The sequence below is a fragment of the Kogia breviceps genome, chromosome 2, assembly GCF_026419965.1.
Source record: "Kogia breviceps isolate mKogBre1 chromosome 2, mKogBre1 haplotype 1, whole genome shotgun sequence".
Classification (NCBI taxonomy): Eukaryota; Metazoa; Chordata; class Mammalia; order Artiodactyla; family Physeteridae; genus Kogia; species Kogia breviceps.
In genome coordinates, this window is record NC_081311.1 from 26623463 (window position 1) to 26650285 (window position 26823).

At 49.2% G+C, this 26823-nt stretch overlaps 3 protein-coding genes across 13 annotated transcripts in view; 2 read left to right on the forward strand and 1 right to left on the reverse strand.

The window, feature by feature from the left end:
- Nucleotides 1-9521, reverse strand: part of MFSD13A (major facilitator superfamily domain containing 13A) — a 23470-nt gene extending 13949 nt beyond the window's left edge. For 6 of the 8 annotated variants that reach the window (XM_059054119.2, XM_067024794.1, XM_059054115.2 and 3 more), the window contains exon 1: nucleotides 721-832. The gene's annotated coding sequence lies outside the window, so the exon portion shown is untranslated. Of the gene's footprint in view, nucleotides 1-720; nucleotides 833-8330; nucleotides 8438-9164 lie in introns of those variants that run through there. The other 2 variants (XM_067024799.1, XM_067024797.1) reach the window with 2 other exon arrangements.
- Nucleotides 9093-9740, forward strand: C2H10orf95 (chromosome 2 C10orf95 homolog). Its single transcript, XM_059052814.1, has one exon. It carries the CDS (start codon nucleotides 9093-9095, stop codon nucleotides 9738-9740), a length of 648 nt encoding a protein of 215 aa, XP_058908797.1.
- CUEDC2 (CUE domain containing 2) lies at nucleotides 9702-26772 on the forward strand. Of its 4 annotated transcripts, XM_067024800.1 has the most exons (10): nucleotides 9702-9775; nucleotides 9896-9947; nucleotides 24794-24880; nucleotides 25232-25375; nucleotides 25470-25531; nucleotides 25619-25740; nucleotides 25826-26008; nucleotides 26150-26211; nucleotides 26298-26358; nucleotides 26447-26772. In XM_067024800.1, exons 2-10 carry the CDS (start codon nucleotides 9907-9909, stop codon nucleotides 26591-26593), a joined length of 909 nt encoding a protein of 302 aa, XP_066880901.1. In that variant the 5' UTR covers nucleotides 9702-9775; nucleotides 9896-9906; the 3' UTR covers nucleotides 26594-26772. The 4 variants fall into 4 exon arrangements, with proteins under 4 accessions (XP_066880901.1, XP_058910133.1, XP_058910134.1 ...); XM_059054150.2 differs by lacking the exons at nucleotides 9702-9775; nucleotides 9896-9947 and adding an exon at nucleotides 19582-19801; XM_059054151.2 differs by lacking the exons at nucleotides 9702-9775; nucleotides 9896-9947 and adding an exon at nucleotides 19667-19862.
- Nucleotides 26773-26823: the final 51 nt, after the last annotated feature.

Here is a 26823-nt window from a genome sequence, read left to right on the forward strand (position 1 = left end):
GGGCTGTTGGGGACGCCCACCCTGGAGGGGTGCCCACTTTCCATGCAGTGACTAATGGGCCCATCCTCCTCCTCAGGCTGCAAACGAACTTCACCCTACTGGGGGAGGGACATTCTCCGTTTCCCTCCCTGCTCCGCAGGTTACTACAGCAGCACTAGAGGACCAGCAACTTCACCCCAGGACCACGTACCCCTCGAAAGCCACAGAGGAGTCTGAGAATAACCCAGGAGTTCCTTACTCAATAGCTAGCGCTGAACCATGTGGTGGTTCTCCAGCCTTGTCTGCACGTTAAAATCACCTGAGGAGCTGCTGAATAACACCAAAGCCCAAGCCTCACCCCTGACCAATTAAATCGTAATTTCTAAGGATGGGGCCCAGCATCTGTGTTCTTTTAAAGCTCCCCAATTGGTTCTACAACGCCACCAGGGTTAAAAGCCATTATGTTAATGAAATGGATCCCGGCCTGATGCATCATGCGACCCCAGGGAGTCCCTTTGCAAGAATTCCATCCTCACCCCTTGAGCCCAGGTTTCTTCCACCCTGCCCCGAGGAACTCTCTCAACCCACAACCAGATCACTTCAGGGACTCCCGCAGACAGCCCCCAGGACTCCCAGAGCAGCCAGCATTCCTGTACCCTTCGGGTGTGTCCTTTCTGACTGATTGGACCCCAGTCCGGCCCGCTCCTGCCCCCGAGCCCCGGCCGCGGGCCAGCCCCTCACCGAAATTGTGGCAGGCGAAGCCTAATCCCGCGGCTGCCCGGAGCCAGGTGCCAGCCCGTACGCCTGCGCGCAGGCCTCCAGCAGCTTCTCCTTCCGCTCCTGCCCAGCGATTGGCTCCGCATGGCTCCGGGACCGCCGCTTCGGCAGGTGCTCGCGCCTGAGGATGCCGCCGCCATATTTGTTACGGGCGCTTGCCCTTAGGGACCAAAAAGACGACGTGGACGCCAGCAAAAAACGGGCAGATTGTCTGTATTCCTGGCCGGTTCACCCCCTCCCTCTCACTTCCACGAAGGTTTAATGTCATTTCAGTTCAAATCAACAAGGTTTTTCTGAGAGCCCCCACCAGGGATCGAATCTGCACCCACTGCAGTGGAAGCCAGGAGTCTTAACTACTAGACCTCCGTGGAAGTCCCCCACCCCTACTATTAATTCGGAAAATGAAGAGAGCTCAGCACCTTCCTTCAAGCCTTGTGGTGTGACTGGATGCACAGCTAAGACAGATAAGATGACAGTGGCACAACCTGGGACTCCCTGATGCTGGATTGTGAGCTCAAGAGTGGACAGGCCCAGCTTGAGCTGTGGGCACCAGGGTTCAGGCCACAGGCACCAGGCCCTGAGAGAGCAACCAAGCAGCCCCTCTTCTTATTTTTTTCTTGTTTCTTTTTTTTTTTTGGTTGCACCAGGTGTTAGTTGTGGCATGTGGGCTCCTTAGTTGTGGCATGTGAGCTCTTAGTTGCGGCATGCATGTGGGATCTAGTTCACTAACCAGGGATCAAACCCGGGCCCCCTGCCTTGGGAGCTCAGAGTCTTATCCACTGCACCACCAGGGAAGTACCAACCTCCTCATATTATTAATAGTAATAGTAAAATATAAGGCTACGGAGCTCTTAACAATGTGCCCTGTGCTGTGTTAAGCACTCTACATGCATTATCTTGTTCAGTCCTCACATAGTCATCCCTGGGAGGCAGGTGCTATTATCCCCATTTTACAGATGTGGAAACTGAGGTTGGGAGAGATTCAATGACTTTCACACAGGAAGCAAGAGGCCCAGACAAGTTGGAACCCAGACTTTCTGACTCTGAGGAGTCTTTCCTCTCCCTACCCCTGCCCAGACCCTGAAAGTCAAGTTTTGTTTTGCTCAGTCTAGTCTGGTGAGGATGTCCCATGTCTTCTCCCAACAGGCCTGTAAGCCTACTTAGATTTCTAGGCAGACAGCACAGACTCCAGACTTGCTGTTTCCCTACCCTGGGATGTGGGGCCATGAGTGTGGCTTTTGGCTTCTGGGGGACCTGGGACTCAGTTCCCTAGCTCCACCACTTCTTTTTCGGGGACGCTCTTTTTGTGAGCCTCTGTTTTACTCCTTAGAGGGATTTTGTGGGCATTAAATGAGAAATAGAGGTGTAAGAGTTTAGTTGTCAATAGGAATATCATCCTCTTCCTCTTTCCCGACAACCTGGCAAGGGCCCACCCAGAGCAAACAGTCCAACACAAGAGCCCGGGTGTCCAGGAGCTAGAGTCTGTTCAACCAGTTCCTGGGGAGCCCCAGAGGCCCCATGAACCTTGCCCTCAGTGTTCATCTCCCACCAGTCTTTCTCACTTTCCTCCTCCCCAGTCCTGCCTTTTCAGACTCTCTTCTTACCTCCTAGGTCTCCCCTTGGCCACACACACATCACCTCTTTTTTAAACTTCAAGCAACTGATGAAACCCCTCATGCTCCAGAAAGCCCTCATGACTAGAAGGAAGATTACTATTTCTCCCCCATCCTTACCCCTTACCCCCATCTATGCTTTACTGGCTGTGAGAATAGAGGGCAGGAAGGGCAGGAAACCAGCATTTAGCATAGAGTCTGGTCCACTAGGGCCTCCATATATTGACTAAAGGAGTCCCTCTGCCGTTCCATCTCTGGCCAGCATGTGCCTTTATTTCAAAGCAACACTGAGCCTTTACTTAGCCCACCCTGGGTATCCCGTGGGGGAACAGGAGAATGGGGAGAGCTGCTAAGGGGCTGGAACTGGATGTGACCTTATAGGAAATACTTTGGCTCCTGTGTTGCACTGAATACCCCACTCTGAGTTCCCTCAGCCCTCTGATTTTATAGACAATGTAACCAGTTACCCTTTTTTGTCAGCAGCAGGGCTGGGCCTTGTGATTATCTCTTATTTCCCTTCCCAGTTGTCAAGCACAGAGATAACTGGGAGGGGACATGGGGTGCAATTGAATATCATATCACCTGCCTTCTTGAGTCATATAAGAGTCTCTGGATAGTGGGAGAGAGACATACAAAAACTCTCCCTGAAATTCTCTCCTCCCTTGGCTTCTAACCTCTGTGATCTAGGTTCTGCCATGTTCTCCTCCTAACTAACAACTCCTCCTCGGGCCCCTTCACTGGGGCACTTTTTCCCAGGGCTTTCTTAGTTGCAGAGAGGGTCCCCCAAATTTCCATTTTCAAAACTCTTCACACATTCACTTAAACTTGTCAGGCCATACACTATACGGGGTAAAAGGGACCTCAAAAACAAGATTGCCTGTTGGTGGGAATATAAATTGGTGCAGCCACTATGGAAAGTAGTATGGAGGTTTCTCAAAAAAACTAAAAATAGAACTACCGGACATCCCTAGTGGAGAAGTGGTTAAGAATCCACTTGCCAATGCAGGTGACATGGGTTCGATCCCTGATCCGGGAAGATCCCACATGCTGTAGAGCAACTAAGCCCATGCGCCACAACTACTAAGCCTGTGCTCTAGAGCCCGCGAGCCAGAACTACTGAGCCCACGCGCCACAACTACTGAAGCCCGTGCACCCTAGAGCCCGCATGCCACAACCACTGAGCCTGCATGCTCCAACTACTGAAGACTGTGTGCCTAGAGCCCATGCTCCGCAACAAGAGAAGCCACCACAGTGAGAAGCCTGCACACTGCAATGAAGACCCAACACAGCCAAAAATAAATAAATTAATAAACTAATTAATTAAAAATAGAACTAGCATATGACCCAGCAATTCCACTCCTGGGTATTTATCTGAAAAAAAATGAAAACATTGTTTGAAAAAATACATGCACCCCATTGTTCATAGCAGCATTATTTACAATTGCCAAGATATGGAAGCAACCTGTGTCCATCAAAAGATGAATGGATAAAGAACAAGTGAGCCTAGGGATTTCCCTGGCAGTCCAGTGGCTAAGACTCTGTGCTCCCAATGCAGGGGGCACAGGTTCAATCCCTGGTCAGGGAACTAGATCTTGCACACTGCAACTAAAAGATCCCGCATGCCTCAACTAAAAGATCCCACACACCACAATGAAGATCCCGTGTGCCACAACTAAGACCCAGCACAGCCAAATAAATAAATATTTTTAAAAAGAACATGTAAGCATATATATATGTATACGTATATATACATATACATATATGCACACATACACAATGGAATACTACTCAGCCATAAAAAAGAATGAAATTTTGCCATTTGCAGCAACATGGATGGACTCGGAAAGTATTATGCTAAGTGAAATAAGTCAGACAGAGAAAGACAAATACTGTATGATTTCATTTCTATGTGGAATCTAAAAAATAAAACAAATTAGTGCATATGAGGAAAAACAAACAGGACTTCCTTGGTGGTGCAGTGGTTAAGAATCCGCCTGCCAATGCAGGGGACATGGGTTTGAGCCCTGGCCCAAGAATATACCAAATGCTGTGGAGCAACTAAGCCCATGCACCACAACTACTGAGCCTGCACTCTAGAGCCCACAAGCCACAACTACTGAGCCCGTGTGCCACAACTACTGAAACCCGCGCACCTAGAGTCCGTGCTCTGCAATGAGAAGCCACCGCAATGAGAAGCCCATGCACTGCAACGAAGAGCAGGCCCCGCTCTCTGCAACTAGAGAAAGCCCGCGCTCAGCAATGATTACCCAACACAGCCAAAAATAAATAAATAAATAAATAAATATTTTTTAAAAGTAGTTAAAAAAAAAAAGAAACAGACTCAGATATAGAGAACAAATTAGTGGTTACCAGTTGGGAGAGGGAACGAGGGAGAGGCAAGATAGGGGTAGGGTATTAAGAGGTACAAACTACTATGTATAAAATAAATAAGCTAAAAGGATATATAGTATAACAGGGAATAATAGTCAATATTTCATAATAACTATAAATGGAATAGAACCTTTAAAAAGTGTGAATCACTGTTGTACACCTGAAATTTATATAACATTGTACATGAACTATACCTCAATTGCCCTCAAAAGGCATAGGTGGTACGCAACAGATTGGCAGCCATGATGACACAGTGTAATATGGGCCAGGGTAGCAGCTGTTCTGGTAACTTCACCTACTTACTACCTTTCCTTCATGACTACCCCACCTCCCATCTCCAGCCTGAATATAAAACTGCTGCTGGATAGCTTCCCAAACGGCCCACCCCCAGCACTCCCTCAATTTTTGATCATCCCAATTGTTTCTTATTTCCAGGATTGTCTTGACTACCCACCCAGCTGACCAAGCTAAAAACATGTGCATCCACCTTTACCCTCCCCTCTCCATCCAGGCAGTTATATGGAATCAAGTCCAGATGAATCTACTCCCATGTCTCTTTTCCATTCCCTGATCTTGTTTTGGTTGTCAGTTTTCCTAAACTAGGGTGTGAACCTCCTCCAAGACTGGCTTCCAGACTCTCTCCATCCTCTACTTTGCCCATGAAAAAGCCTCTGATCGTGGGGGTCACTGATCAGAAACTACTCAGGTTGCTGAATTTTGAAATTTTTCATAATAAAATTCTGGGGGAAAAACAGTCAGGGTGTATTGTTGATGCAAGCAACAACTCCATAGTATAATATAACCTAAACATTTAATTTTCTAAAGACTAACATGATGGTGCTTTGAAATAATTTTTTAAATGCCCATTTCATTATGTCTTTTGTAGTTAAATTTATATGAAGTAATGCAAGAGGGAAGAGATATGGGGACATATGTATAACTGATTCACTTTGTTATAAAGCAGAAACTAACACACCATTGTAAAGCAATTATACTCCAATAAAGATGTTTAAAAAAAATTTATAAAGTAAACACAACCGGCTATCTGTATAAAGAGTCCACTCAAACTAGATTAAGTAGGAAAGGAATTTATGGGGAAAAGGAAATTGGATAAAGGTGATCAAAAGATACAAACTTCCAGTTATAAGATAAATAAATACTAGGGATGTAACGTATAACACGATGAGCAAAGTTAACACTGCTGTATGGTATAGCTGAAAGTTGTTAAGAGAATACACCCTACGAGTTCTCATCACAAGGAAAAAATTTTTTTTCTTTTTTTTTTGTATCTATATGAGATGATGGATGTTAACCAAACCTACTGTGGTAATCATTTCACATGTAAGTCAAATCATCATGCTGTGCACCTTAAACTTACACAGTGCTGTATGTCAACTATATTTCAATAAAACCGGAGGGGGAAAAAAGGGGATTTATTGGCTCATGTAACTTCAAAGTCCAGGATTCAAACGATGTCTTTAGACCCAGTTTCTCTCTCTGACCCTTGGCTCCACTTCTGCTGCTCTATGCTGAGAGAGATCTTCACCTCTGGACCCAGAACTGCATTCTTTCAGATCTCTGTCCAATGGAGAGAGCACTTCACTCCATGCAATTAGAGAACAAAGCCCTGGGCTTGGCTCCCATTGGCCCAAATTGAGTCACATGGCTACCCTAAACCAATCACTATAGCCAGAGGGATGACAGTGATGACTGGTTTAGCCCTAAATCACCCAGGTAATTTAAGGATGGGCTAGAGCCAACTCCCCCAGAACCACTTTCCCGAGAGTAGATAAGGTGTGGAACCCCAAAAATCTGGGGGCTGTTACTGGAATCAGGGTGAATGAATGCTGAGAAACTCACAGCTTGGTCCTTACTTTTCTCATTTTTCCTGAAGACTGCCTCCCCAGTCTCCTTCAGCAAGCATGTCAGAACCAGTATTAAAACGCAGGCTTCTCACTGTCCCAGGCTCCAACTTGAGCTTGGTCTCACACTCTCCTCATCTCCCACCCAGGTATGACCAGATCCCCATTGGGGAGAAACTGGCCAGTCACACAGGGTCCATCACTGAGCTCCAGGCTGGGGTGAGGTCAGTCTATAATAGGTAGTTTTGGACATTCCTCAAGTGCTGGGATTTGGAAGGGGGCAAAGGTATAAATAGGAGTGGGGAGGTATATTAATTTCCTACTAACACTCTAACAAATAATCACAAACTTAGTGGCTTAATACAAATCTATTACACTTTTGGAGGTTGGAATTCTGTCTCATAAACTAAAGTCAAGGTGTTAGCAGAACTGCATTCCTTTCTGGAGGGTCTCGGGAAGAACCCATTTCCTTGCCTTTTCCAGCTTTGAGGCTGCCTGCATTCCTTGGCTCATGACCCCTTTCATCTTCAAAACCAGCAAGAGCTAGTTGACTCTTAGGATCACATACTCTGACTCTTCAGCCTCTCTTCCACATATGACTCCTGTGATTACACTGGGCCCAGCCAGATAATCCAGGCTAATCTATTTTAAGGACTGCTAATTAACAACCTTAATACCACCTGCAACCTTAATTCCCCCTTGCCATGTAATATAACATACTAACAAGTCTACAGGGATCAAGCCATGGACATCTTGCGGGTGGGAGAACTCCCCCAACAAAGGTCACTATGTCCTGGGACCAGTTCTTAAGTGGACAGTGGGAGACGCTCCTTTCTTGGAGCTGTTGGGTAGGGCGTGTTAGATACATACCTTAACCTAGTCCTAGCTGCTGTTCTCACTAGGCCACTGGCCTGAATTAGACTTGAGAAGAGTGGCTTAGTCAGGAATAAAGAAATGTGCCATCAGCAGGCTGAGTGTGGGGGACCTCTTCAGAGGGTAGCTAGGCTTTGAGAGATGCTGAGAATCTAGGAGAACCTATGGGGGTTAGTCATGATGCTGCTTAAGTCAACAGAAGGGGAAGGAAAGTATGATGGGCTGGCGGCCTAGAAACTGGGAAGAGGGTATCCATTTTAATCATCCAGCAACTACTACCCACTGGGGAAGAGAGGTGAAAGGGCATGACCTGCAGCCAGAGGGGATTGGAGCTCAGATAGTGCTCAACCCATCTAAACGAAGCAACCTTTCTGGCTTCACCCAAGTAGCTTCTGGGCTTTGGAATCATTTGCACTGGGTTCAAATCCCACTGTGCCAGTTATAGACTATGTGAACCTGGGAAAGTGGCCTAACTTCTCTGAATCTCTTGTTCCTTATCTATTAAATGAGAATGATACCACCATGTTCTTCACGTGGCTAATATAAATTAGAAGTTCTTTTAAAAAAAAGTTATAAGCTCTTACGGAACATTCTAAAAGGGAGGACTGTCAGATAGTTCGAAAGAAGCCCTAGCATGGATTGGTGATTAGGCTATTGTTGAGAGCACAAGTCTTGAGACAGACACGGGGTTGAATTCTGCCCTTACCATAACTAGCTGTGTGAGTCTGGACAAGACACTTAATCTATGTAAGCCCCAGTCATAGAATACATTTACTGTGTACCAAACCTGAGGCAAGCAGCTTCTTGCTATGTAAAGTCAGAAAAATATTAGTACCTCACTCCTAGGGTTGACGTAAACTTGAAGTTAGATGCTCATAAACTACTTGATTCAGTGCCTGGTGTGCAGGAGCTTCACTCAAACGTTAGGATAACTCAACCCACCTAGATGGAAAAAGGGGATGTGGAGAACGGTGAGCTAACTTGACTGGAAAGGCCACTGGATGTCCTCAGTGACGTTGCGGGCATCCCTGAGCACAGACCTCAGCGTCTAAGTCGCAGCCGGTATGACCAGCAGGCTCATCCAGTGTAGACACAAGCTGGGTGGCTCTGGGCAAGCTCAAGGTGTTTCCCTTTGCCTGGAAACCGGGAGGTGTGGCTGAGGCAGCGCATGGAGGAGAGCAGCTCAACTAAAAAGTGGTGGAGAGCAGCCCCGCTCTTGGATCTTTCTGGTTCCCCAAAATGCTGGGGACCAGCTCCCCCAGGCTAAAGGAGACAAGTGAGTAGGGAGCTACCTGGGAAGAGCATTTCAGGACTGGGGGCTTGAAAAATGCTTGGGTCCTTCTTGCCTGCTGGGAGCCTGGGGTTTGGGTCCAGCCCTAGGACAAGAGGTGAGGTGGGAGCTGAACTCCTTAGAAAGAGTTCCCCGAACTCAGGCACATGTGCAGGGCCCCCTGCTGTGAACCAGAGCCCCAGGTAACCAGGCCCCAGGGTCGGTGGTGGAGATGAGAACAAAGTGCACCCACACCCCACACCCCCACCCCAGGTCCGAACCAGGACGAGGCGCCAGTAACAATGACGGCCGCCTGAGCTTCGCACCATGTACACATACTGCTGCCTGGCGCCTGGGCAGGACGTCTGGCCTCTGCTGCAGCACCTCACCTACACCTACCTGCCCGCCCCTCCGCTGCTGCCCCCCATTCAGGCCCACAACTTCTGCAGCCGGCCCCCGAGCCTGAGCGCGGGCGAGTGGGCGGCTCCGCGGGAATACCACTGCTTCCACGCCACAGGCGCGACGCTAGTGGTCACGCCGCCCTTGTGGGCCTTCCCGCAGGCCTACGCCGCGGCCCTGCAACCTCCGTTCCCAGCGCCCGGCTACCCAGGGCCGTTGCTGCAGGAGCCCGCAACTGCGGGGCCGGCGGCGGTCGAGAGCGGGACGCAGTGGCCGGAAGGCGGCAGCCTGCAAGCTGAGCTGCGATGGGGCCGCCTGGAGCGTGCGCTCGGGCCGGGCCTAGAGCTGCCGGACTTCGTGAGGAGGGAGCTGCGGCGAGCGTACGGCACGTACCCACTCACCGACGTGCGCGTCACCTATCGCGGAGGCGAGTTCCTGCTGCAGGGCGCGCCGCGCGTGCGCGAGCCCGAGTACCGTACGGAGAGGCGAGTGGGCCAACCAGCAGCTGCAGCTGCGACAGGAGCCCCGCGGGGGAAGCGGCGGAGTGCGGCCGCCGGAAGAAGAGGAAAGACTTGAGCTGAGGGCGCCGCGAGGCCCGGAGACCGGCCAGGGTGAGCACGCGCGCGGCTCTCATCCTGCCGCCACTGCTGTGCGCTGGGGCTAGGTGCACCTGTCACCTCTTTTTTTTTTTAACTACCGCCCACTTCCTGCACTTCCTTGATTTCTCTCAGGTTATTGCTGGATGGCGGGGCAAGGGCGAGAATGGATCAAGGACATCTCTGGGTGGGTGTCCTATTACTCCTTCCTTCTACTTGGGCTTGGGAAGCCTGAGTGTGGTGGAAGGAGGGCCTGAACCCTTTGTTTCCTCTCTCCTTCCTCCCCATCTTATTTGCCTTTGAAGCCTGCCCTGCAATAAGCCCCCACTTTCGCTTTTTCCTCTCCTCCCTCCAGCAAAGCTCTCCAAACTCCCCAAGCTGAGGGCCCACCTATCCCCAGCTTGTAAGAAAAGTAAATAAATGAGTGAAGTCAAGTGTAGGCTTCAAGATCATTTTTATGCTTGGGGATGGGTTTTTTTTTTTCATCTGTGTAGTGTGAGCCTTACTTTCCATCTTGGGGTACAAGGTGTTGGAGGTGAGGGTTAAAGTGGACCTCTGGAAAAAGTGTGCTTCCTCACTGGCTGGGCCTCACTCTCCCTTAACCAGCTCCCTTCCAGTGCAAGAGGACACTCTTCTAGGTCCTGAGGCCCACCACCCCCAGAGAGATTCTGAGGGCATAAGCTATTTTGTTGAGGCGTGGATGACAGGCATGGCTGAGGAAGGCTGAGGAGGGGATCCATAATCAGATCCATAATGGCTCTGACATTTTCTAGACTGTGAGCCTCAGTTTCTTCATCTGTAAAAGAAGAAGAAAACCAGCCCAGCCAACCTGGAAAATTTACCAACGTTTAAATTTGAGATGAATGTCACTTCTTGTCTCCGGATTCTTGCTAAGACTGTTTAATAGGGTGAATTTGCAATATTATAGGAGTTTGCTGGAGGGTTAGGCCACACATCCAATTTTAACTAAGGGTCTGGCCAGACCACCAGATCTGATGCCCAGGCTATATAACTTTGGCTCCTATTGGAATTGCTTTCACTGAACTTCCATTTGTGGTTGGCTAACCGCTACCTGGGTATACCGGTATGTTATTGAAGCTGTAGATCACTTGATTGAACACTGCTGTATTTATGAGCTTCATGGAGAAGTTCTATTAAATCTCAGCATTTGGTAAAGCTGTTTCTACTGATAAGTGGTTTGCTTTTATCTTTGAATCACCAAAGATCTCATAATTGGTCATATTTTTCTATTTGCCCTGGTTTCTAGGGAGCCAAATTTGCTTAGCATCTTTTGTGTAAAACCTTGATCCTGAACTGTTACCCCTAGTTTCATCTTATTTTCCTTTCCTTTTTTTTTTAAATTATAAAGACACGGGGAGATGTTGTAGTGTGATGGGTCTGCTGTGTGACCTTAGATGAATTGCTTAATGTCCCTGAACCAATTTCCTCATTGCAAATGGGGATGATAGTAATAGGACCTATCTCATAAGATTATTGAGAAGGTACTGTGAAATCCTGCACAAAAAATGTTTACCACAGTGCCTGTCATGTACTAAGTGCTCAAAGGGTAGTGTTTATTTTTAAAAAGTAGTTTGCAATACAGAAATTTATAAAATAGGAAGTTAAAATCTGTTCTAATATCCCTCACCCCCAAATGATCACTGAGGTCCAATCTAGTATTTTTTACTATTTTTTTTCTGTTCACCTGGTATTAATTACATAAAATGAATTGCACAGTTTTGCTTGTTGCTTTATTTTTTATTTTTATTTTATTTTTTGCTTGTTGCTTTATACATTAAGTATATCTTGGACATCATTTTATGCCAGTGTGTATGGAGTTACCTCATTCTTTAACAGTCATCCATTCTATAGCATTTGGATTCTTTCCAGTTTTTAGCTATTAAAAGTCCATCCAACAAGTTTCTTGAGTGCGTTTTATTTGTCAGGAACTGTGGTAGGCCCTGAGGATACCATAGTGAATGAGACAGCCATGGCAGTTTCTGTCCTTATGGACGACATTTAAGCTGCGACCTAAAGAATATGAAGAAGCTAGCCATGCAAAGAGAAGGGTGAAGGGAAGCCAGGCAGGAAGTATGGTGGGTACAAACGTCCCAAGGAATAAAAGTTATCTTTATTCACTTGACAGGCATTTGAGAGCCCACAGTTTGCTGGGCAGTGTTCGAGGCACTGGTGCTATGGGGGAAAAACCAAACAACTCCCTGCCCTCGTGGAACCTACTTTAGAGGTGTAATGTAGAGAAACAGAGACTGACAGCAAGCAAATGGGAATATACGATGTAATGTCATACAGTGATAAGTAATGGGGTGCTGTTTTCAACAGGATAGTTAGGGAAGGCTTCTCTGAAGAGGTGAATCTTGAGTGGAGACCTAATAAAGACCTTTACGAACCATTTGAATAGCTGGGGGAGAAAAGCAAGTACAAACACCCTTTGGCTGAGGTGTCCTTGTCCTATGAGCGAGCGGGATATTGATAATTAATGAGTTTACAGATGAGGCTGGATCCTGTGGTACCTTGAAGCCATGTAGAAAAATTTGGATTTTATTCTTAGGGGATGGAGGGTTATGAGCAGGGGGAAATGTGATGAGATTTTTTTTTTAAGTTATTCTGGATACTGTGTGGAAAAGAGACTATAGGGGGCCATTTTGAAAATCGGGAGAGCAGTTAGGAGGCTTTTGAAGTAATACAGGCCAAAAATAAGCTGATGGCTTGGTCTTATTTGGAAGTTGTGAGGGTAATGAGAATAAATGTCCTTGAATATGCATCGTTATTCACATACACAAGTGTTAAATTGTGGAATCTGAAGTCTTAGAATTAGAAATTGAATCATTGAACAATGCCACCCTAGCAGCACAAGCACAGCCAGTGCCTAGATCTTTGATTCTAAATTACATTCTCCACTAAAAGGAACCAGTCCCCTTGGGAAAATGGCTGATTCCAAGGCTGTGGCAGGGAAGGTACAAGATGAGACTGGAACAACTTGTGCCAGAAAATAAAGGACTGATCAAAAATGTCAAAAGAACAAAGGAGCCAACTTGAAGGGACTTCCACTGACCAAATCAAGGACAATTTAAGCATCGAAAAAAATAATCACAGTAAAAGATTATAACCTGCTGAATAAAATAAGGATCCCTAAGTCCATACTAATACTAACTAAAAAAATACATATGAAAGGAAAGCTCTTCCTTATAGTAGAAGGAATAATGAAATTAGAAAGTCACAATTCACAGTCATCAGAGTAATGATTGATTCCGGTGAGAATCATTTCTGAATACTAAAACTGGGCTTCCCTGGTGGCGCAGTGGTTGAGAGTCCGCCTGATGATGTAGGGGACGCAGGTTTGTGCACCTGTCCGGGAAGATCCCACGTGCCGCGGAGCGGCTGGGCCCGTGAGCCATGGCCACTGAGCCTGCGCGTCTGGAGCCTGTGCTCTGCAACGGGAGAGGCCACAACAGTGAGAGGCCCGCGTACCACAAAAAAAAAAAAAAAAAAAAAAAAAAAAAGAATACTAAAACTGATGGGTGAAAGTTTGATGAGAAACTGGATATTTATATAGTTTCAAATATGTTCCAATAAGATATTTATTAATTACAAATTTTAAAATAGTAACCTGAAAAAAAATAGTAACGTGATAATGTAATAGGGAAAACTGGTGGATAACACTTTAACCCCATTGCAGTAGTCCCTCTTAAAGTCTTTCTTACCATCTTTAATGAGTGTCTTTAAAAAAATGTTTTTCAATTTATTTTTTTTTTAATTTTTGGCTGCATTGGGTCTTTGGTGCTGTGCACGGGCTTTCTCTAGTTGCGGCATGCAGGCTTCTCGTTGCGGTGGCTTCTTTTGTTGCAGAGCAAGGGCTCTAGGCATGCAGGCTTCAGTAGTTGTGACACACAGGCTCTAGAGCGCAGGCTTAGTACTTGTGACACACGGGCTTAGTTGCTCCACGGCATGTGGGATCTTCCCAGACCAGGGCTCGAACCCGTGTCCCCTGCATTGGCAGGTGGATTCTTAACCACTGTGCCACCAGGGAAGTCCCTAAATTTTTTTCTTTAACAGAGACAAATTGACATCATATGCTCTCTGATATGTTAAACTGAAAAATACAACATCAGTTCAGCAGTAAGGCATAATCATGAGGAAACTTCAGATAAACCTAAATTGAGGGAGAATTGTTCAAAAATGTCAATGTCATAAAAGACAAAGGTTTCAGGTCAAAGGAAACAAAAAGAGGCATGAAAACTAAATGCGACACATGATCCTGTTTTGGATCCTGGACCAGAATGAAAATTGTTGTGAAGGACAGTGTTGGGACAAGTAACGGGATCTGAATGAGGACTATAGATTAGAGAAAGCAGCATGGCAAAAAACCGTTAACAGTTGGTCAGTCTGGTAGAAGGCTAAGCCAGAGTTCTTTGTACTATTCTGGCTACTTTAAGTTTGAAATAATTTCTAACTCAAAATAAAAATAGCAATAATAAGTAAATTGAATCTCTGGATCAAAAAGGATACACATTTAAAAGGTACTCTGTCACAGATTTTATGTTTTAATCTTAGAGAATTGTCTGCATGCTGGTAAGCCTCCTCAAGTCCTTTTTTGAAACAAGGCAGGTTTCAAGTAAATCATGAGTCTCATACCAAGTTAGGTGTGTTCTGAATCCCCTTCCTTCTCTATCATCTCAGGTCCAGACCCTTGAAGTCTCTCAACTTCCCCCATCTCGGGACTTCCCTGGTGGCACAGTGGTTAAAAATCCGCCTACCAATGTAGGGTACATGGGTTTGAGCCCTAGTCCGGGAAGATCCCACATGCCGCGGAGCAACTAAGCCCATGCACCGCAACTACTGAGCCTGCGCTCTAGAGCCCGCGAGCCACAACTACTGAGCCTGCGCACCACAACTACTGAGCCTGCGAGCCACAACTACTGAAGCCCGTGTGCTAGGGCCCACATGCCGTAGCTACTGAGCCCATATGCCTAGAGCCCGTGCTCCACAACAAGAGAAGCCACTGCAGTGAGAAGCCTGTGCACGGCAACATGAAGAGTAGCCCCCGCTCGCCGCAACTAGAGAAAGATCGCATGCAGCAACGAAGACCCTACGCAGCCCAAATTAATTAATTAATTTTAAAAAAAGAACTAAGTACACAACCCCAAAAATTCCATTCACAGGAATTTAAAAACAAAAAAACAAAAACAACACTTCCCCCATCTCTGAGAATCCACATTGCTCACATTCTTCCCCCAAGTCTTCCACATATGCCTGGAAATGCCCAGAGACTGCACACAATATACCCCTATCCCCTAGCTCCAGTGAGGGATGAGGTGCCCAATTACAGGCTTTTTGAAGGAAGTGCTGCCACCCAGCTCAGTCCAACATGCCAATCCTTCCAAACCCCAGTGCTTGCTCCAGCCCTAAGGATGTAAGGAAGCCCTGCAGGGAGCCTAGATGCTTCTTTGTTTGATCTTTTCTTTGAACTTAACCCTTAGAAGTTTAGAACTCATAAAACATCTGGGCTGCCAGGGAATTTACTGTTCACCTGGCCCAACCTCCTCAGTTGACCTTACGCTGGGAAACCGAGGCCAGAGAGAAGGAGTGACTCACCCAATGTCACACAGTAGGTGGGAATCCAGAGCTTCTAGATCCCAGCAGGGATCTAGAAGCTACCAAACTCTACCTAACTCTTGGGTTAGGTAGCCCTAACCCAAACTTGGGCTACCAAACTCATCTTGATGGCCTTCTCCTCCTGGCCTCACCCCAGCTTTACCCAACCCTCGCATCTGGTCTAGAGCCTTTGCTCAATAAACCTTGACTGACCAATTTTAAACCCTATCCTGCCTTCCAGCTGGGTAGCTCATATCCTGCTGAAGGAAGGATAATAAGAATTATAACAGGGAGTTCCCTGGTGGCCCAGTGGTTAGGATTTGGTGCTTTCACAGTGGAGGCCCAGGTTCGATCCCTGGCCAGGGAACCAGCCCACATGCCATGTGACATGGCACAGCCAAAATACAAAAAAAAAAAAAAAAAAAAAAAAAAAAGAATCAGCAATCTCACACACTTTACTATGTGCAGGCACTGTGCTAGAGCCCTGTACAAAAACTATCATTTAATCTTCACAAAAACCTTGATGTGGATATAATTATTATTCCCATTTATAGATGAGGAAACTGAGGCCGATAGAAGTTAACAACTTACCCAAGGGTACACACAGAGAATACACCTGGGAAATCTGACTGTAGCCTTAACATCTAGGCCAAACTGCCTCTTCATACATGAGACACACTCAGCAAAATACAAGGAACGTTTATTGAACAGCCACTCTGTGTAGGACACAGGACTAGACACTATGGGGCTCATGAATCAAGCCCCACTGGAAGCGGAGTGCGGAGGATTTGTAGGAGATCATATGCATCATTGAGGGGTTGGAGAAGATTCTTGTAAGAGGCATCTGAGAGAGGCTTTGAAGGATGTATAGGATTCCAACAGATAGCGATGGAATGGAGGTGTCCCTGGAAGAACTGAGGAGGGATCAGCATGAATAAAAGCATGGCAGCAGGAGCAGGAAGAAGCAGGGTTTCATTGGAGGACAGGTTATAACCAGGGAGCAATGGAAGATCAGGCTTGAAAGCTAAGTGGATGCCATACTTTGAAAGACTTTAATGGCAAGGTGAGCAGTTTTGGGGAGCCATTGAAGTCTTTGACAAGAAGAGTAACTTGAAGTTATTTAAAGTTCTGGCAGGTTGCAGCACCTGGCTGGGACGCTGTGAGTCTGAGACAGCAGGTTCCCCATGACCTCAGTATTGACAGTACAGCACAGCCGGGCACCAGAACTGAGTCCCCAGGGCATTTGCTAGAGCTCACAGCCTATGGAATTCAGTTCTCAGAGCCAGATGGCCAAAGTTCTTTTAGCCTTGATGCTGCCCTCCTGGTGCTCCGTTCTGTGAATTTTCCCCCATTCCCAGGATGTGTCAGAAGAGGAACCTGGGATCTCAAGATTCCTCCTATCCCATCGAGGGTCTGAGCTTGGAGCTGAAAATAGGGGCCCATTGCTAGGGAAAGAGGTAAGGGTTCTCTAAATTCTAACAGGATACTGATGTAGGATATGAGGGGAGGGGACTCAGGGCTGTGGTAGGGATTCCATGGGTACTGCAGAGTCAGACCTGTCATCTCCTGCCCAGATATGCTCCTGTTGGGGCCAGATGTGGAACTGGATGGGCAAGGGGCTAGGGGAACAGCCAGAACATGTACACTGAGAAGGGCATTTCTCTAGAGAATGAGTGCCTTCCTGAGTCAAAGAGGACCCACAAAATGTGGATCCCCAAGATCGAGAGAGGTCCAGGAGTCCCAGCTCCCTGAAAATCTCTCCACCTGAAGTGAAGATCTGAAGTACCTGGGATAGATAAGGGAGCAGAAGAGAAAGACTTCCCTGAAACACATGTTGACTTTCTATGGAGTTAAACTGAGGGCTGGGGTGCTATTCCCATTCACAGGGCAGACCTGCAGATGGAGGTCTATCCTGGAGATGGAGAGGCAAGCTGGCAGGCTCAGGAGTCACCCTACCCCCACCCTGCTTGAGTTGAGAGAATGGGGTCTGCACTTACCCATGAAGCCTCTTCTCTCCCTTCTGGAGCTGGATCTACAGTGATGCTCCCAGAGACTGCTCCTTAAATAGGGCCTGCCCCAGCCAACTCCCACCCCCGCCCCATCCTGGCTCTTCTGAGAAAGGAGGAAGGTGTGGGAGGGCCAGGCACCCTGCCCAGAGAGCCCTTGCTGACCTCAAGCAAGAGTGGGGACCCCCTTCTTCCCCCCCATCTTTCAAAGCGTTCCCTTCCTCACCTCAGTCTCTGAGTCCCTCCCACCCCTTGAGACCAGCCATCTGGGTTCTTTCTCTGCTCTTAATGTCTGGGAAATCTGCTCTTTATGCCTAATTCAAGCCCAATTTCCTCATTCTGAGGTTGGATGATGGGGAATTGATGTGCTAGGGGAAGCTTCAGCGCAGGCTTATAGCTTCTCCCGTCAGCTCAGGAGACCCAGCATCTGTTGCAGAATTCGTCTGATGGAATGGGGAGAGAGGAGTTATCGCTATACCTCCTTTCACCTCATGTAGCTTCCATCCTGTGTAGAGAGATTGAGACCTGAGGGGACAGCAAATCAGGAGCTTAAGGTCCAGCCTGCTATGGAATGTCGAGAAGGACAAGTGTTCCCTGGATCCCCTGCCTTACAGTTTGTGTGTGTCCTTGTGCCTGTGGTGGGCCCTCTCCTCAGCCTACTCTGTCTGACTCCAAAACCTAACCCTTGCTGCACAGAGTTGAGACTCTCCAGGGTCTGAAATGGGAATTGAGGGGCTCCCTCTAAATGGTCTTTCCCATCATCCTTCCCCGAAAGCTCAGGAATTTCTTTCCCATGACAATATGTAGCTACATCCAACTGCTATTCAAGAAACAGGCCGTGCGGGAGGGGGAATGGTATGCCTCAGGGATGGCCACAAGGGTCTTGAGCCAGGACTAGGGACAGCTCTTCTGAGGAAACCTGAAAATTCCTGTAATGAGGGTGGTAGGGAGAGAAGAGTCATCAGTATTGTGCAATGGAGGGGGAGGGAGGATAGGGGACTGGGGGAGGGGAGCGATGGCCAAGTCTTTAGAAGGCTGGCAGCTATCCATCACCCCTTTCCCAGGGGCCTGCTTGGCCAGAGTTCAAAGTGGTTGTCAACCCACCCCTCATTAACCCCAGCAGCACCAGGCTGGCAGCAGCAGTGCTTTTATGGGAGACGGGTCGCCAAAGGTGCTCCCTCCTTCTTCCCTCCCCTTTCCTGCCCCCTCTCCCCAGCAGCCAATGTCTTGCTCTCTTTGAGGCCAGAGGATCCTGGTGGGGAGGTGGGAGGCTGCTGTGAGGGACAGGACTGGAAGAGGGAGCAGTGATCCCCGTTTTTCTCCATGTTTTGGCACTGCCTCAGTCCTTAGGGAAGAGAGGATGGGACTTTCTACCTTGGACTCTGAGCTCCTGCGGATAGGGACAATCTCTGGGTCCCCAGCGTCCTGCAAGGGGACTAGCCCTGAAAAGAAGCTCATCCCTGCTGATCGGGGATGGGAGAGTTCATCCTTGAATGGAACTCCTTCCCTCATGACCCATTAAAGAGTTCTTGGGAAGGGAAGGCTATGGGCTTCCCCACAGGGTAGCACCGGGAAGCTCCGTAGCAGGAAGAGAAAGAGGAAGCTGAGGCCTTACAGGGTACTGGAGTTCAACCGTCCTGTCCTAAATGAGAAGCCTGCCAACTCGGGCATGAAGTTACTGGGGGTGGGCATGGCCTGCAGGCCGTCCTGGATCTGCGCTCAGGTGGATACTCGCTCAGAGCACCTGCTGCCCCCCCCTCCCCCATCCAAACCAGGCTCCAGGTCCCAAGACCCAGGCCCTGTAACCCACACTAATCTTGGGGAAACATCGCTGTTAAGAGAATACAAAGGAGAGATAGACATGGCGGGTAAGTCAGCACCTAAGAGTTGTTGGGTGACAGGGCTTGAATATGGACTGGACACGAAGCGGGGGAGACACGGGATTTGGGGAAGAACACTGGGTCTAGGAGTAGGGCCACCAGAACCAACCAGGGAGAGACAAGGGCGGGGTGGGGGTGGGGAAGCTACAGGATTTGAGGGCGGAGATTTGGGGGCGAGGAAATAAGACGGAAGGGAAGACACTGGGTGGGGTCAAAATGTTCTCCCGTCTGGGCAGACGACAAGGCACTAGGAGGGGATACAGTCAGTCACTGAGACTCCACCCACTGGCTGGACCTCCACGCCTAACTCCTCCCTACCCTCAACAAAAATGGCCGCCGCGGGAGCTCGTCCAAAGCCCTGAGACAAATGAGAATGGTAGCAGAAGCCCCGCCCAGTTGTGGGCACGCCCTTCTTAAAAATGGCTACCACAGCGCTTCTGGAAAGAAACCGCTCTGGGCCCCGCCTTTGATCTCGTTGGTGGGGCTGGGGTATGAGAGCTGCACCGCGCGGGACAAGTCGCCGGCGGCGTCCGACGGAGCAGGTGATTTCCCCTCCAGGCCCCGGCCCAGGGCTAGGAGAGTCGCGGAGAGCTCTGACTCAGGGTACTCGTCCGGTGTGTCTCCCCACGGTACCCCCGGGGCCCGCCGCAACCCCATCTCTGATTCTCGCCGTGGCCTGTATCAAGGCACATCCTAGCTTGCTCAGGCCTCCCTCGTCATGTGTCCCTCAGGGCCGCAGCCGCATCCCTGTGCCCTCGGGCCCACTATTCTGGATGCTTATGGGTACCCTGCTAGCTCGTTTAGGGAGCTCCTGCTTCAGGGGTCGGCCATCATCGTGGTCCCACTTCCTGTATTCCCGCCTCCCCACATTTGTGCTCCTGCCTGACTTTGGATGCCGGAATCCCTTGTGTACCCATCGGTGTCCTTGGCTCCTCTAAGACCTGACTTGGGGGTCAGGGGACAATGATGTGCTCTGGAACCTGCGTTATGAGACTAGAGCCCCAAGAGCTGGGCTTTGTAGGGGCTGGGAGAAACAGTGAAGACCTCGTTTCTAGACCCTCTTGAGTGCCCCAGACTTCTTCCACTCTGCTTCCCAGGATTCCTCCTCCCACATGGCCTTCTGCTCTCCCTCCACCTTGAGAACAACATGGTACTCCTTCCCCCAGTCTCACTTAAACTTGTCCAGGGGGGTTTTATGGAACATCTGGAAAGTCCAGGCCTGTGCTTGGTCCTGGGGATGCTCTCAGGCCAGCTGGGGGCAGTGAGGATGGGGCTGTCAGGGTTGGCTCCAGGGAGGAAGTGAGGCCTGCAGAGTGAGAGGCAAAGGGAAAGACATTCTGAATGGGGAGAATGGTGTGAGCAAAGATTCTGAGGTAGGCAGGAGGGCCAGCCAAGCAGGAGAGGATCAGATTACAGGCTGTGGACTGACCATTTGCATCATGAAAGGTGGTATAGTGTAGTGGTTAACAATGAGCCAGACCGCCTGGGTATAAACCTGCCATTAACTTACTGTGTGGGCAAGTTACTTAACCTCTCAGTGCCTCCATTTCCTTTGGGTAAATGGAATAATATCAATATGATATATTAGTATCTATATGTTAAGGTAATTGTGAGGATTAGGTAAGTTAATACATGTAAAGTGCATAGAACAATCCCTGAATAGATTGTAAGCAGTCAGTAAATGCTAAATATTTTTACCTTCATCAGAGGTGTTTAAACAGGACTCATGACAGGATGACAATCACATTTCATCGGTGCAGCTAACCAGTGAACCCTTATTTGGAGCCCCCAGGAAGTAATGAGGTTCTGTGGGCTATATCCAGAATTTGAAAAGTCTTAGGGAAATCATGTTCTTACCTTGGAGAAGGCTGGCTGCTCAGGCTGCAGCTTCCCCAGCTTAGGGACTATGGAGGAGAAATATTAGGAGAAGCCTCTGGGTAGGAAAGAGATGCTGAGGAAGCCTAGGGGGATGGAGAAGGGTGAAAAAGAAGTGGCAAGCTTTGAAGGCTGGGTGAAGTTTGGGCAGCCCAAGAACAGGAGGAAGGGGGATGTTCCATTAGGAGACAAGCTAGAGCAAAAGCTCAGGGCAGGAAGACTTTTTATTTGGGTACAGTGGGGTGTTTCCTAATAATAACTCCCTGGCTCTTGGACCTTGGTTAGAAACCTAGGGGCACCAGACACATCCCTGAGAGCTTCCCTAGAAGCTTTCATGCAGCATCCATGGACCTTTGTCCCAGCAGAGATTGGCAGGCAACTACTAGCAGCCAGGATTGGTATAACCCAGGGTGGATGTAGGTCTCCATAGGGGGCTGACTTCTTGGGGGAGCTGCATGATGGGATCTGGTATGCCCTGTCTGAGCAGTTCTCTTCCTCCCCAGGGCCTATGCTAGGGTCTGGAGCAAGAGGCTGGCCTCCCCTGGTAGGATAGCGCTTCTCAGTTCTGCTGTCCTAAGCGACCCCTGTGCTGTCACAGCAACTCTGTGTTACCAGTCAGGGGACAAGGGAACTGCGATAATAGATGGCAGCCCTATCTCAACCCAGTTGGAGGTCTTGACATCTCCCCATCCGCTGGAGTAGCCCCTAGAATGTACACTCACTCAACTAGGTGTCCTGGATTTATCTCCTGACTACCACAGTCAAGCCAGGTGACTTTGGGCAAGTCATTAAACCCACTGAGCTTCAATCTCTTCATTTCTAAACTGGGGAGTAGCTATTTATTGAGTGTCTACTTCACAGGAGACACTCAGTGTACATTGATGAATAAGCCAGGAGTGTAGTCTCTGCCCTCATGAAACATGTGGAAGAAACATTAAACATTGCCCCAATGATGTTTTAATTATAGCTGTAAAAGGTGCTGCTAAGTAAGGAAAAGTGTAGTCTGCAATGAGGGTGTAAGATAGAGGAGACCAAACCAGTTCTAAAGGATCAGAGGAGCATCCCTTGAAGGAAATTGTAAACTAAAACCTGAAAGGTTAGAGGAGTTAGCAAGTGAAGGGGTGGAGGTGGCACGTTGCCCAGGCAGAGGAAACAGTTTGTGCAAAGACCCTTGCTGTGAAAAAGCTGGAGTGCTGGCAAGCTGAAAGCAAGCCGGGGTGGAGGGGGGTGATCCCTGGGGGGTATGGTGCATGGTGAGGCTGGAGAGATGTAGGCAGGAGTAAGGCCCTGAATCGAGGGCCACAAAAAGAATCTGGACTTATCTGAAGGGAAGCAGGAAATCACTGATAGATTTTAAGCCGAAAAAGTGTGATTTTTTGGTAAATATTGTACAGCCATGATCTTTGTAGAGAATAGGTTGTTGGGGGAAAGATGGTAGTGGGGAGAACATTTAGGAAACTCTTGCAGTTAAGGCAAGAGTTGGAGCCAAGTGGGAGTAGAGATGGAGACAAGTAGATATGTTGAGGCATAATGGTCAGGGCATGGTGACTGATTGGATGTGAGAAGGCAAGGGGTAGGATGGTGTCAAGGATAATTCCCAGACTTGTGGCAGGAACAGCTGGGTACATGGACATGCGTATACTGAGGACAGCCTTGGAGGAATAAAAGACTTGGGAGAATGTCAATTTGGGACATGTTAAGTCATCCCCACAGAGGTGTCAGAGAGGTAGATGTACAAGTGTGTAGCTCAGAGGAGGAGACTGGACTAGAGGATTGGACATTTGGGAATTGGTGACATGGAGTTGGTACAAGAAGATGTGGGCCCAGATGAGATCTTCCAGAGAGAGAAGGTGCAGACTGAGGAGAAAGGAGAAGCAGCTTTGAGCCTGAGCTTTGCTGCCACATTTAGGGGGAAGCAGAGGAGAGGGGGACAGAGAAGGGAGCCTGGGAAGAAATGGCCAGAGAGATAGAAGAGAAATAGGATGTGATGCCTCCTAAGCCAACATTGGTGCTACTTGAAAGGGCAAATATTAGGTGAAACTACAAGAAATTGCTTTTTTCTTCTTTTCTTTTTGAAATAAAAAACAGGTAATATTGGCAAGTTCATATGGTTCAACCTAATGAGACCAAAACCTGAAAAAGTAACTCATGCCCTTAGCCTGAGAAAATTTAGTAGAGCGGAAGCCAGACTGAAGTTGGGGAGAAGTGGATAGAATGGAGAATAAGGGAATAGATTCAACAGGACCTGGTGATTGATTGATTGCAGCAGGGGTTGAGAGAGGGTGAAATCAAGGGTAACCCCCAAGTTTCAGGTTCGGCAGCTGAGTGAGTCATGTTAGCCGGTGAAACAGGAGGAGGTGCCTGTTTGGAGGGGGAGTACACAGATTGGGAGGATATGGTGAGTTGGGGGTAGGTGCAGTTTGAGGTGCCCCTGAGTCTCTGAGTGGGGTGATGAGCTGACATTTGGACTCGTGGGTCTGGAGCAGTTCTTTACCACCTAAATGTTCCTGACTACCAAATACAGACTTTAGGGAGTCAAAAGCATGTAAGTAGGAATGAAATTAGTCAGTAAGTATTTATCGAGCACCTACTAAGTGCAGGCATTCTTCTAGGTGCTAGGGCTATACCAATGGATAAGACCAAGTACCCCCCCCCCAAACTTCCTCTTCTTGAAGCTTACATTCTGTGGGGGAGGACAACAGGCAAATAAACATAAAGATAACATGGAGCTGTAGTATATGCTATATAGAAAATAAAGCAGAGTAAGGGATTGGGGAGTATGGGGAATGCCTAATTTTGGTCCATTAGTCAGGGAAGGTCTCTCTATGGAGGCAACATTTGAGCAGAGCCCTGGCAGAGGTGAGGGGATGAGCCATGTGGATATCTGGAGGAGACAGGTAGAAAGAAACTGGGCAAGTCTGAGGACTAGCAAGGAGGCTGCTGGGGCAGGAGTGGAGTTAGCGAGGAGGGAGTGGTGAGGTTGGAGAGGTAAGCAAAGGCCAGATCTTGTAGGGCTCCATAGGCCTTGGGACGGAGGATGGAAAGTCCTCCGTAGATAGGCCCAAACTGCTGGAAGGGCAAGGACCTGGCAGGAAGAGAGAATGCATGAAAGGCTTCCCCTTCTGTCTGGGCCCCAGAGCCAGAAAAGCCCCTTTGTGCAGAGGGTGGGTGGCCCATTCTGGGTGGGGGAATGGCTGTGCTCAGTCCTGAGGCCTGCTATTGGGGGGCTGGACAATGGGTCCCTTGTGGCTGGACTTGGGGGCCAAGTGGCCCTCTCAGTGATGGGATTCCTCAGCCAGGAGGCATGTGACCTCAAGACCTTGGCTTCTTCCCAGAGGGTCTAGGCCTACTGTTAGGGAATCAGGTGGGGAGATGGGGAGAGGTCAGGGGGAGGGGGGAGGGAAACGTCCACTCTGGAAACTTTCTCCTGAGACAGTGTCCTGCCCTGTCTCAGGCTGGAGGAGGTGGAGAGGTAGGCAGGCAGGGGGCTGTGGCTCTGCTTGAGGGAGCGGGGGAGGGCTGAAGAACTGGAAGCTATGGGCAACATCAACAAATGGTTTCCACATTAGGGCAGGAGGGAGGAGCCGGCCGCCCCTGGACCTGGTGGGCAGGGGCAGGCAGAAGAGGGCCTGACAAGCCTCTGTCTTGTGTCCCTTCAGAAGAGGAGAGAGCATGGAGCTGGAGAGGATTGTCAGTGCAGCCCTCCTTGCCTTTGTTCAGACGCACCTCCCAGAGGCTGACCTCAGGTAGAAGCTGCTCTCCTAGAAGGGCATGCTGGGGCCAGAGTTGGAGCTGCTGGGCAGTTCTCTGGGCCCTGGCCAATGGAAAGACTGGGGTGGGAAGTACTCAGCCCTATTCCTCAGGTAGAGGAGGGCTGATTATGATTTGCTTGTATGGCCTTACCTCTCATCCTCTTCCTGTCACCCTTGTTGAACAGATGGGAAACCAAAGCTCTGAGGGGGTTGGGGTGGGTGGGATACTCTTCTGGGCTTAAGTCTTGAGGTCTGGCTCCTGGACCCCATGAAGCCCAGGGCTGGAGTCCCAGACTAGGTGGCAATGCTGTAGGTAACAGGGCTTGTCCTGTCCCTTTCCTGCAGTGGCTTGGATGAGGTCATCTTCTCCTATGTGCTCGGGCTCCTTGAGGACCTGGGCCCCTCAGGCCCATCGGAGGAGAATTTCGATATGGAGGCCTTCACTGAGATGATGGAGGCCTATGTGCCTGGCTTCGCCCACATCCCAAGGTGGGGCCTGGCTGGGATCAAGAGGTGGAGGAGGGCTGGCTGATTGTGGAGGGTGGGCAGAGTTGTCCTTTTACCGCCTTCCTTGCCTTTTCAGAGGTACAATAGGGGAAATGATGCGGAAGCTCTCAGGGCAGTTGAGCGGTGCCAGGAACAAAGGTGAGTCTGGGAATCGGGCACTTGGGTGACTCAAACTCCCATCCTCCAAAGCCCTGGCAAACCTGTTGCTCTTTCTGCCTCTTTAAGAGAACCTGCAACCACAGAGCTCTGAGGTCCAAGGTCAGGTATCTGTCTCCCCAGAGCCTCTGCAGCGGCTCAAAGAAGAGACGATGTATTCTCCGACTGCTGCTGGGGACACCCAAGATGAGGTACTGGTAGAGGAGGGTACCGACGAGGGAGCCAGGGCCCTGGAAAGGAGGAAGTATTGCCTCTCGTCAACATTTATGCCCACAGGCATCTGGCGCTGAGGAGGAACTGCTGCCAGGGGTGGACGTACTTCTGGAGGTGTTCCCTACCTGTTCGGTGGAGCAGGCCCAGTGGGTGTTGGCCAAAGCTCGAGGGGACTTGGAAGAAGCTGTGCAGATGCTGGTAGAGGGGAAGGAGGAGGGGCCTCCAGCCTGGGATGGCCCCAACCAGGTATCCTCTGCTAGACGCCCCCCCAACCCCATGTAACCTCAGCTATGTTCCACCTTAGTGATAAGTCCCCGCCCCTAGCCTATCCCCATTTGCTTTTCCTGCTGGTACCCTAGGCCCTAGACAGGCTTCCCCTCTCTGCAGGACCTGCCCAGGCACCTCAGAGGCCCCCAAAAGGATGAGCTGAAGTCTTTCATCCTGCAGAAGTGAGTCTGGGCTGGGCTGGGCCGGGCCGGCCCCTTAGAGGGTTTTCCTAGGGTGGCAGGAGCTTTACCCAGCCAGTTTTTGGCAGGTACATGATGGTGGATAGCGCAGAGGATCAGAAGATTCACCGGCCTATGGCTCCTAAGGAGGTGAGACGGTCGTGGCTCCTACCCAGGGTCATGGAGTGGGTGCAGCTGTCTCCTGGCTTCTGCTACTCACTACCTGATTGCCTGACAGGCTCCCAAGAAGCTGATCCGATACATCGACAACCAGGTAGTGAGCACCAAAGGGGAGCGATTCAAAGCTGTGCGGAACCCTGAGGCTGAGGAGATGAAGGCCACATACATCAACCTCAAGCCAGCCAGAAAGTACCGCTTCCACTGAGGCACTCGCCAGACTGCCGGAGCCGTCTAGGCTCAGATCCCAGAGGGATGCAGGAGCCCTACACCTCCACACAGGGCCCGCCCTAACTCCTGTCCCCTGTCTTTCACTACTTCCTTGCTCCAGTGTTAACCTCCTCTTGGAGCTGCCATGGGCACAGTAAAGGTAGCCCTAGGAAGGTATGAGTGCATTCTGGTCATTTCACAGCTGGGGTGCTGGAGTACTGTGTCTGT

Coding starts and splice junctions, on each gene's coding strand:
- C2H10orf95 (XM_059052814.1), top strand. CDS start 9,093: ATGTACACATACTGCTGCCTGGCGCCTGGGCAGGACGTCTGGCCTCTG.
- CUEDC2 (XM_067024800.1), top strand. CDS start 9,907: ATGGCGGGGCAAGGGCGAGAATGGATCAAGGACATCTCTGG. Junction 25,532..25,618: donor GAGCGGTGCCAGGAACAAAG/GTGAGTCTGGGA, acceptor TGCCTCTTTAAG/AGAACCTGCAACCACAGAGC. Junction 26,212..26,297: donor AAGTCTTTCATCCTGCAGAA/GTGAGTCTGGGC, acceptor AGTTTTTGGCAG/GTACATGATGGTGGATAGCG.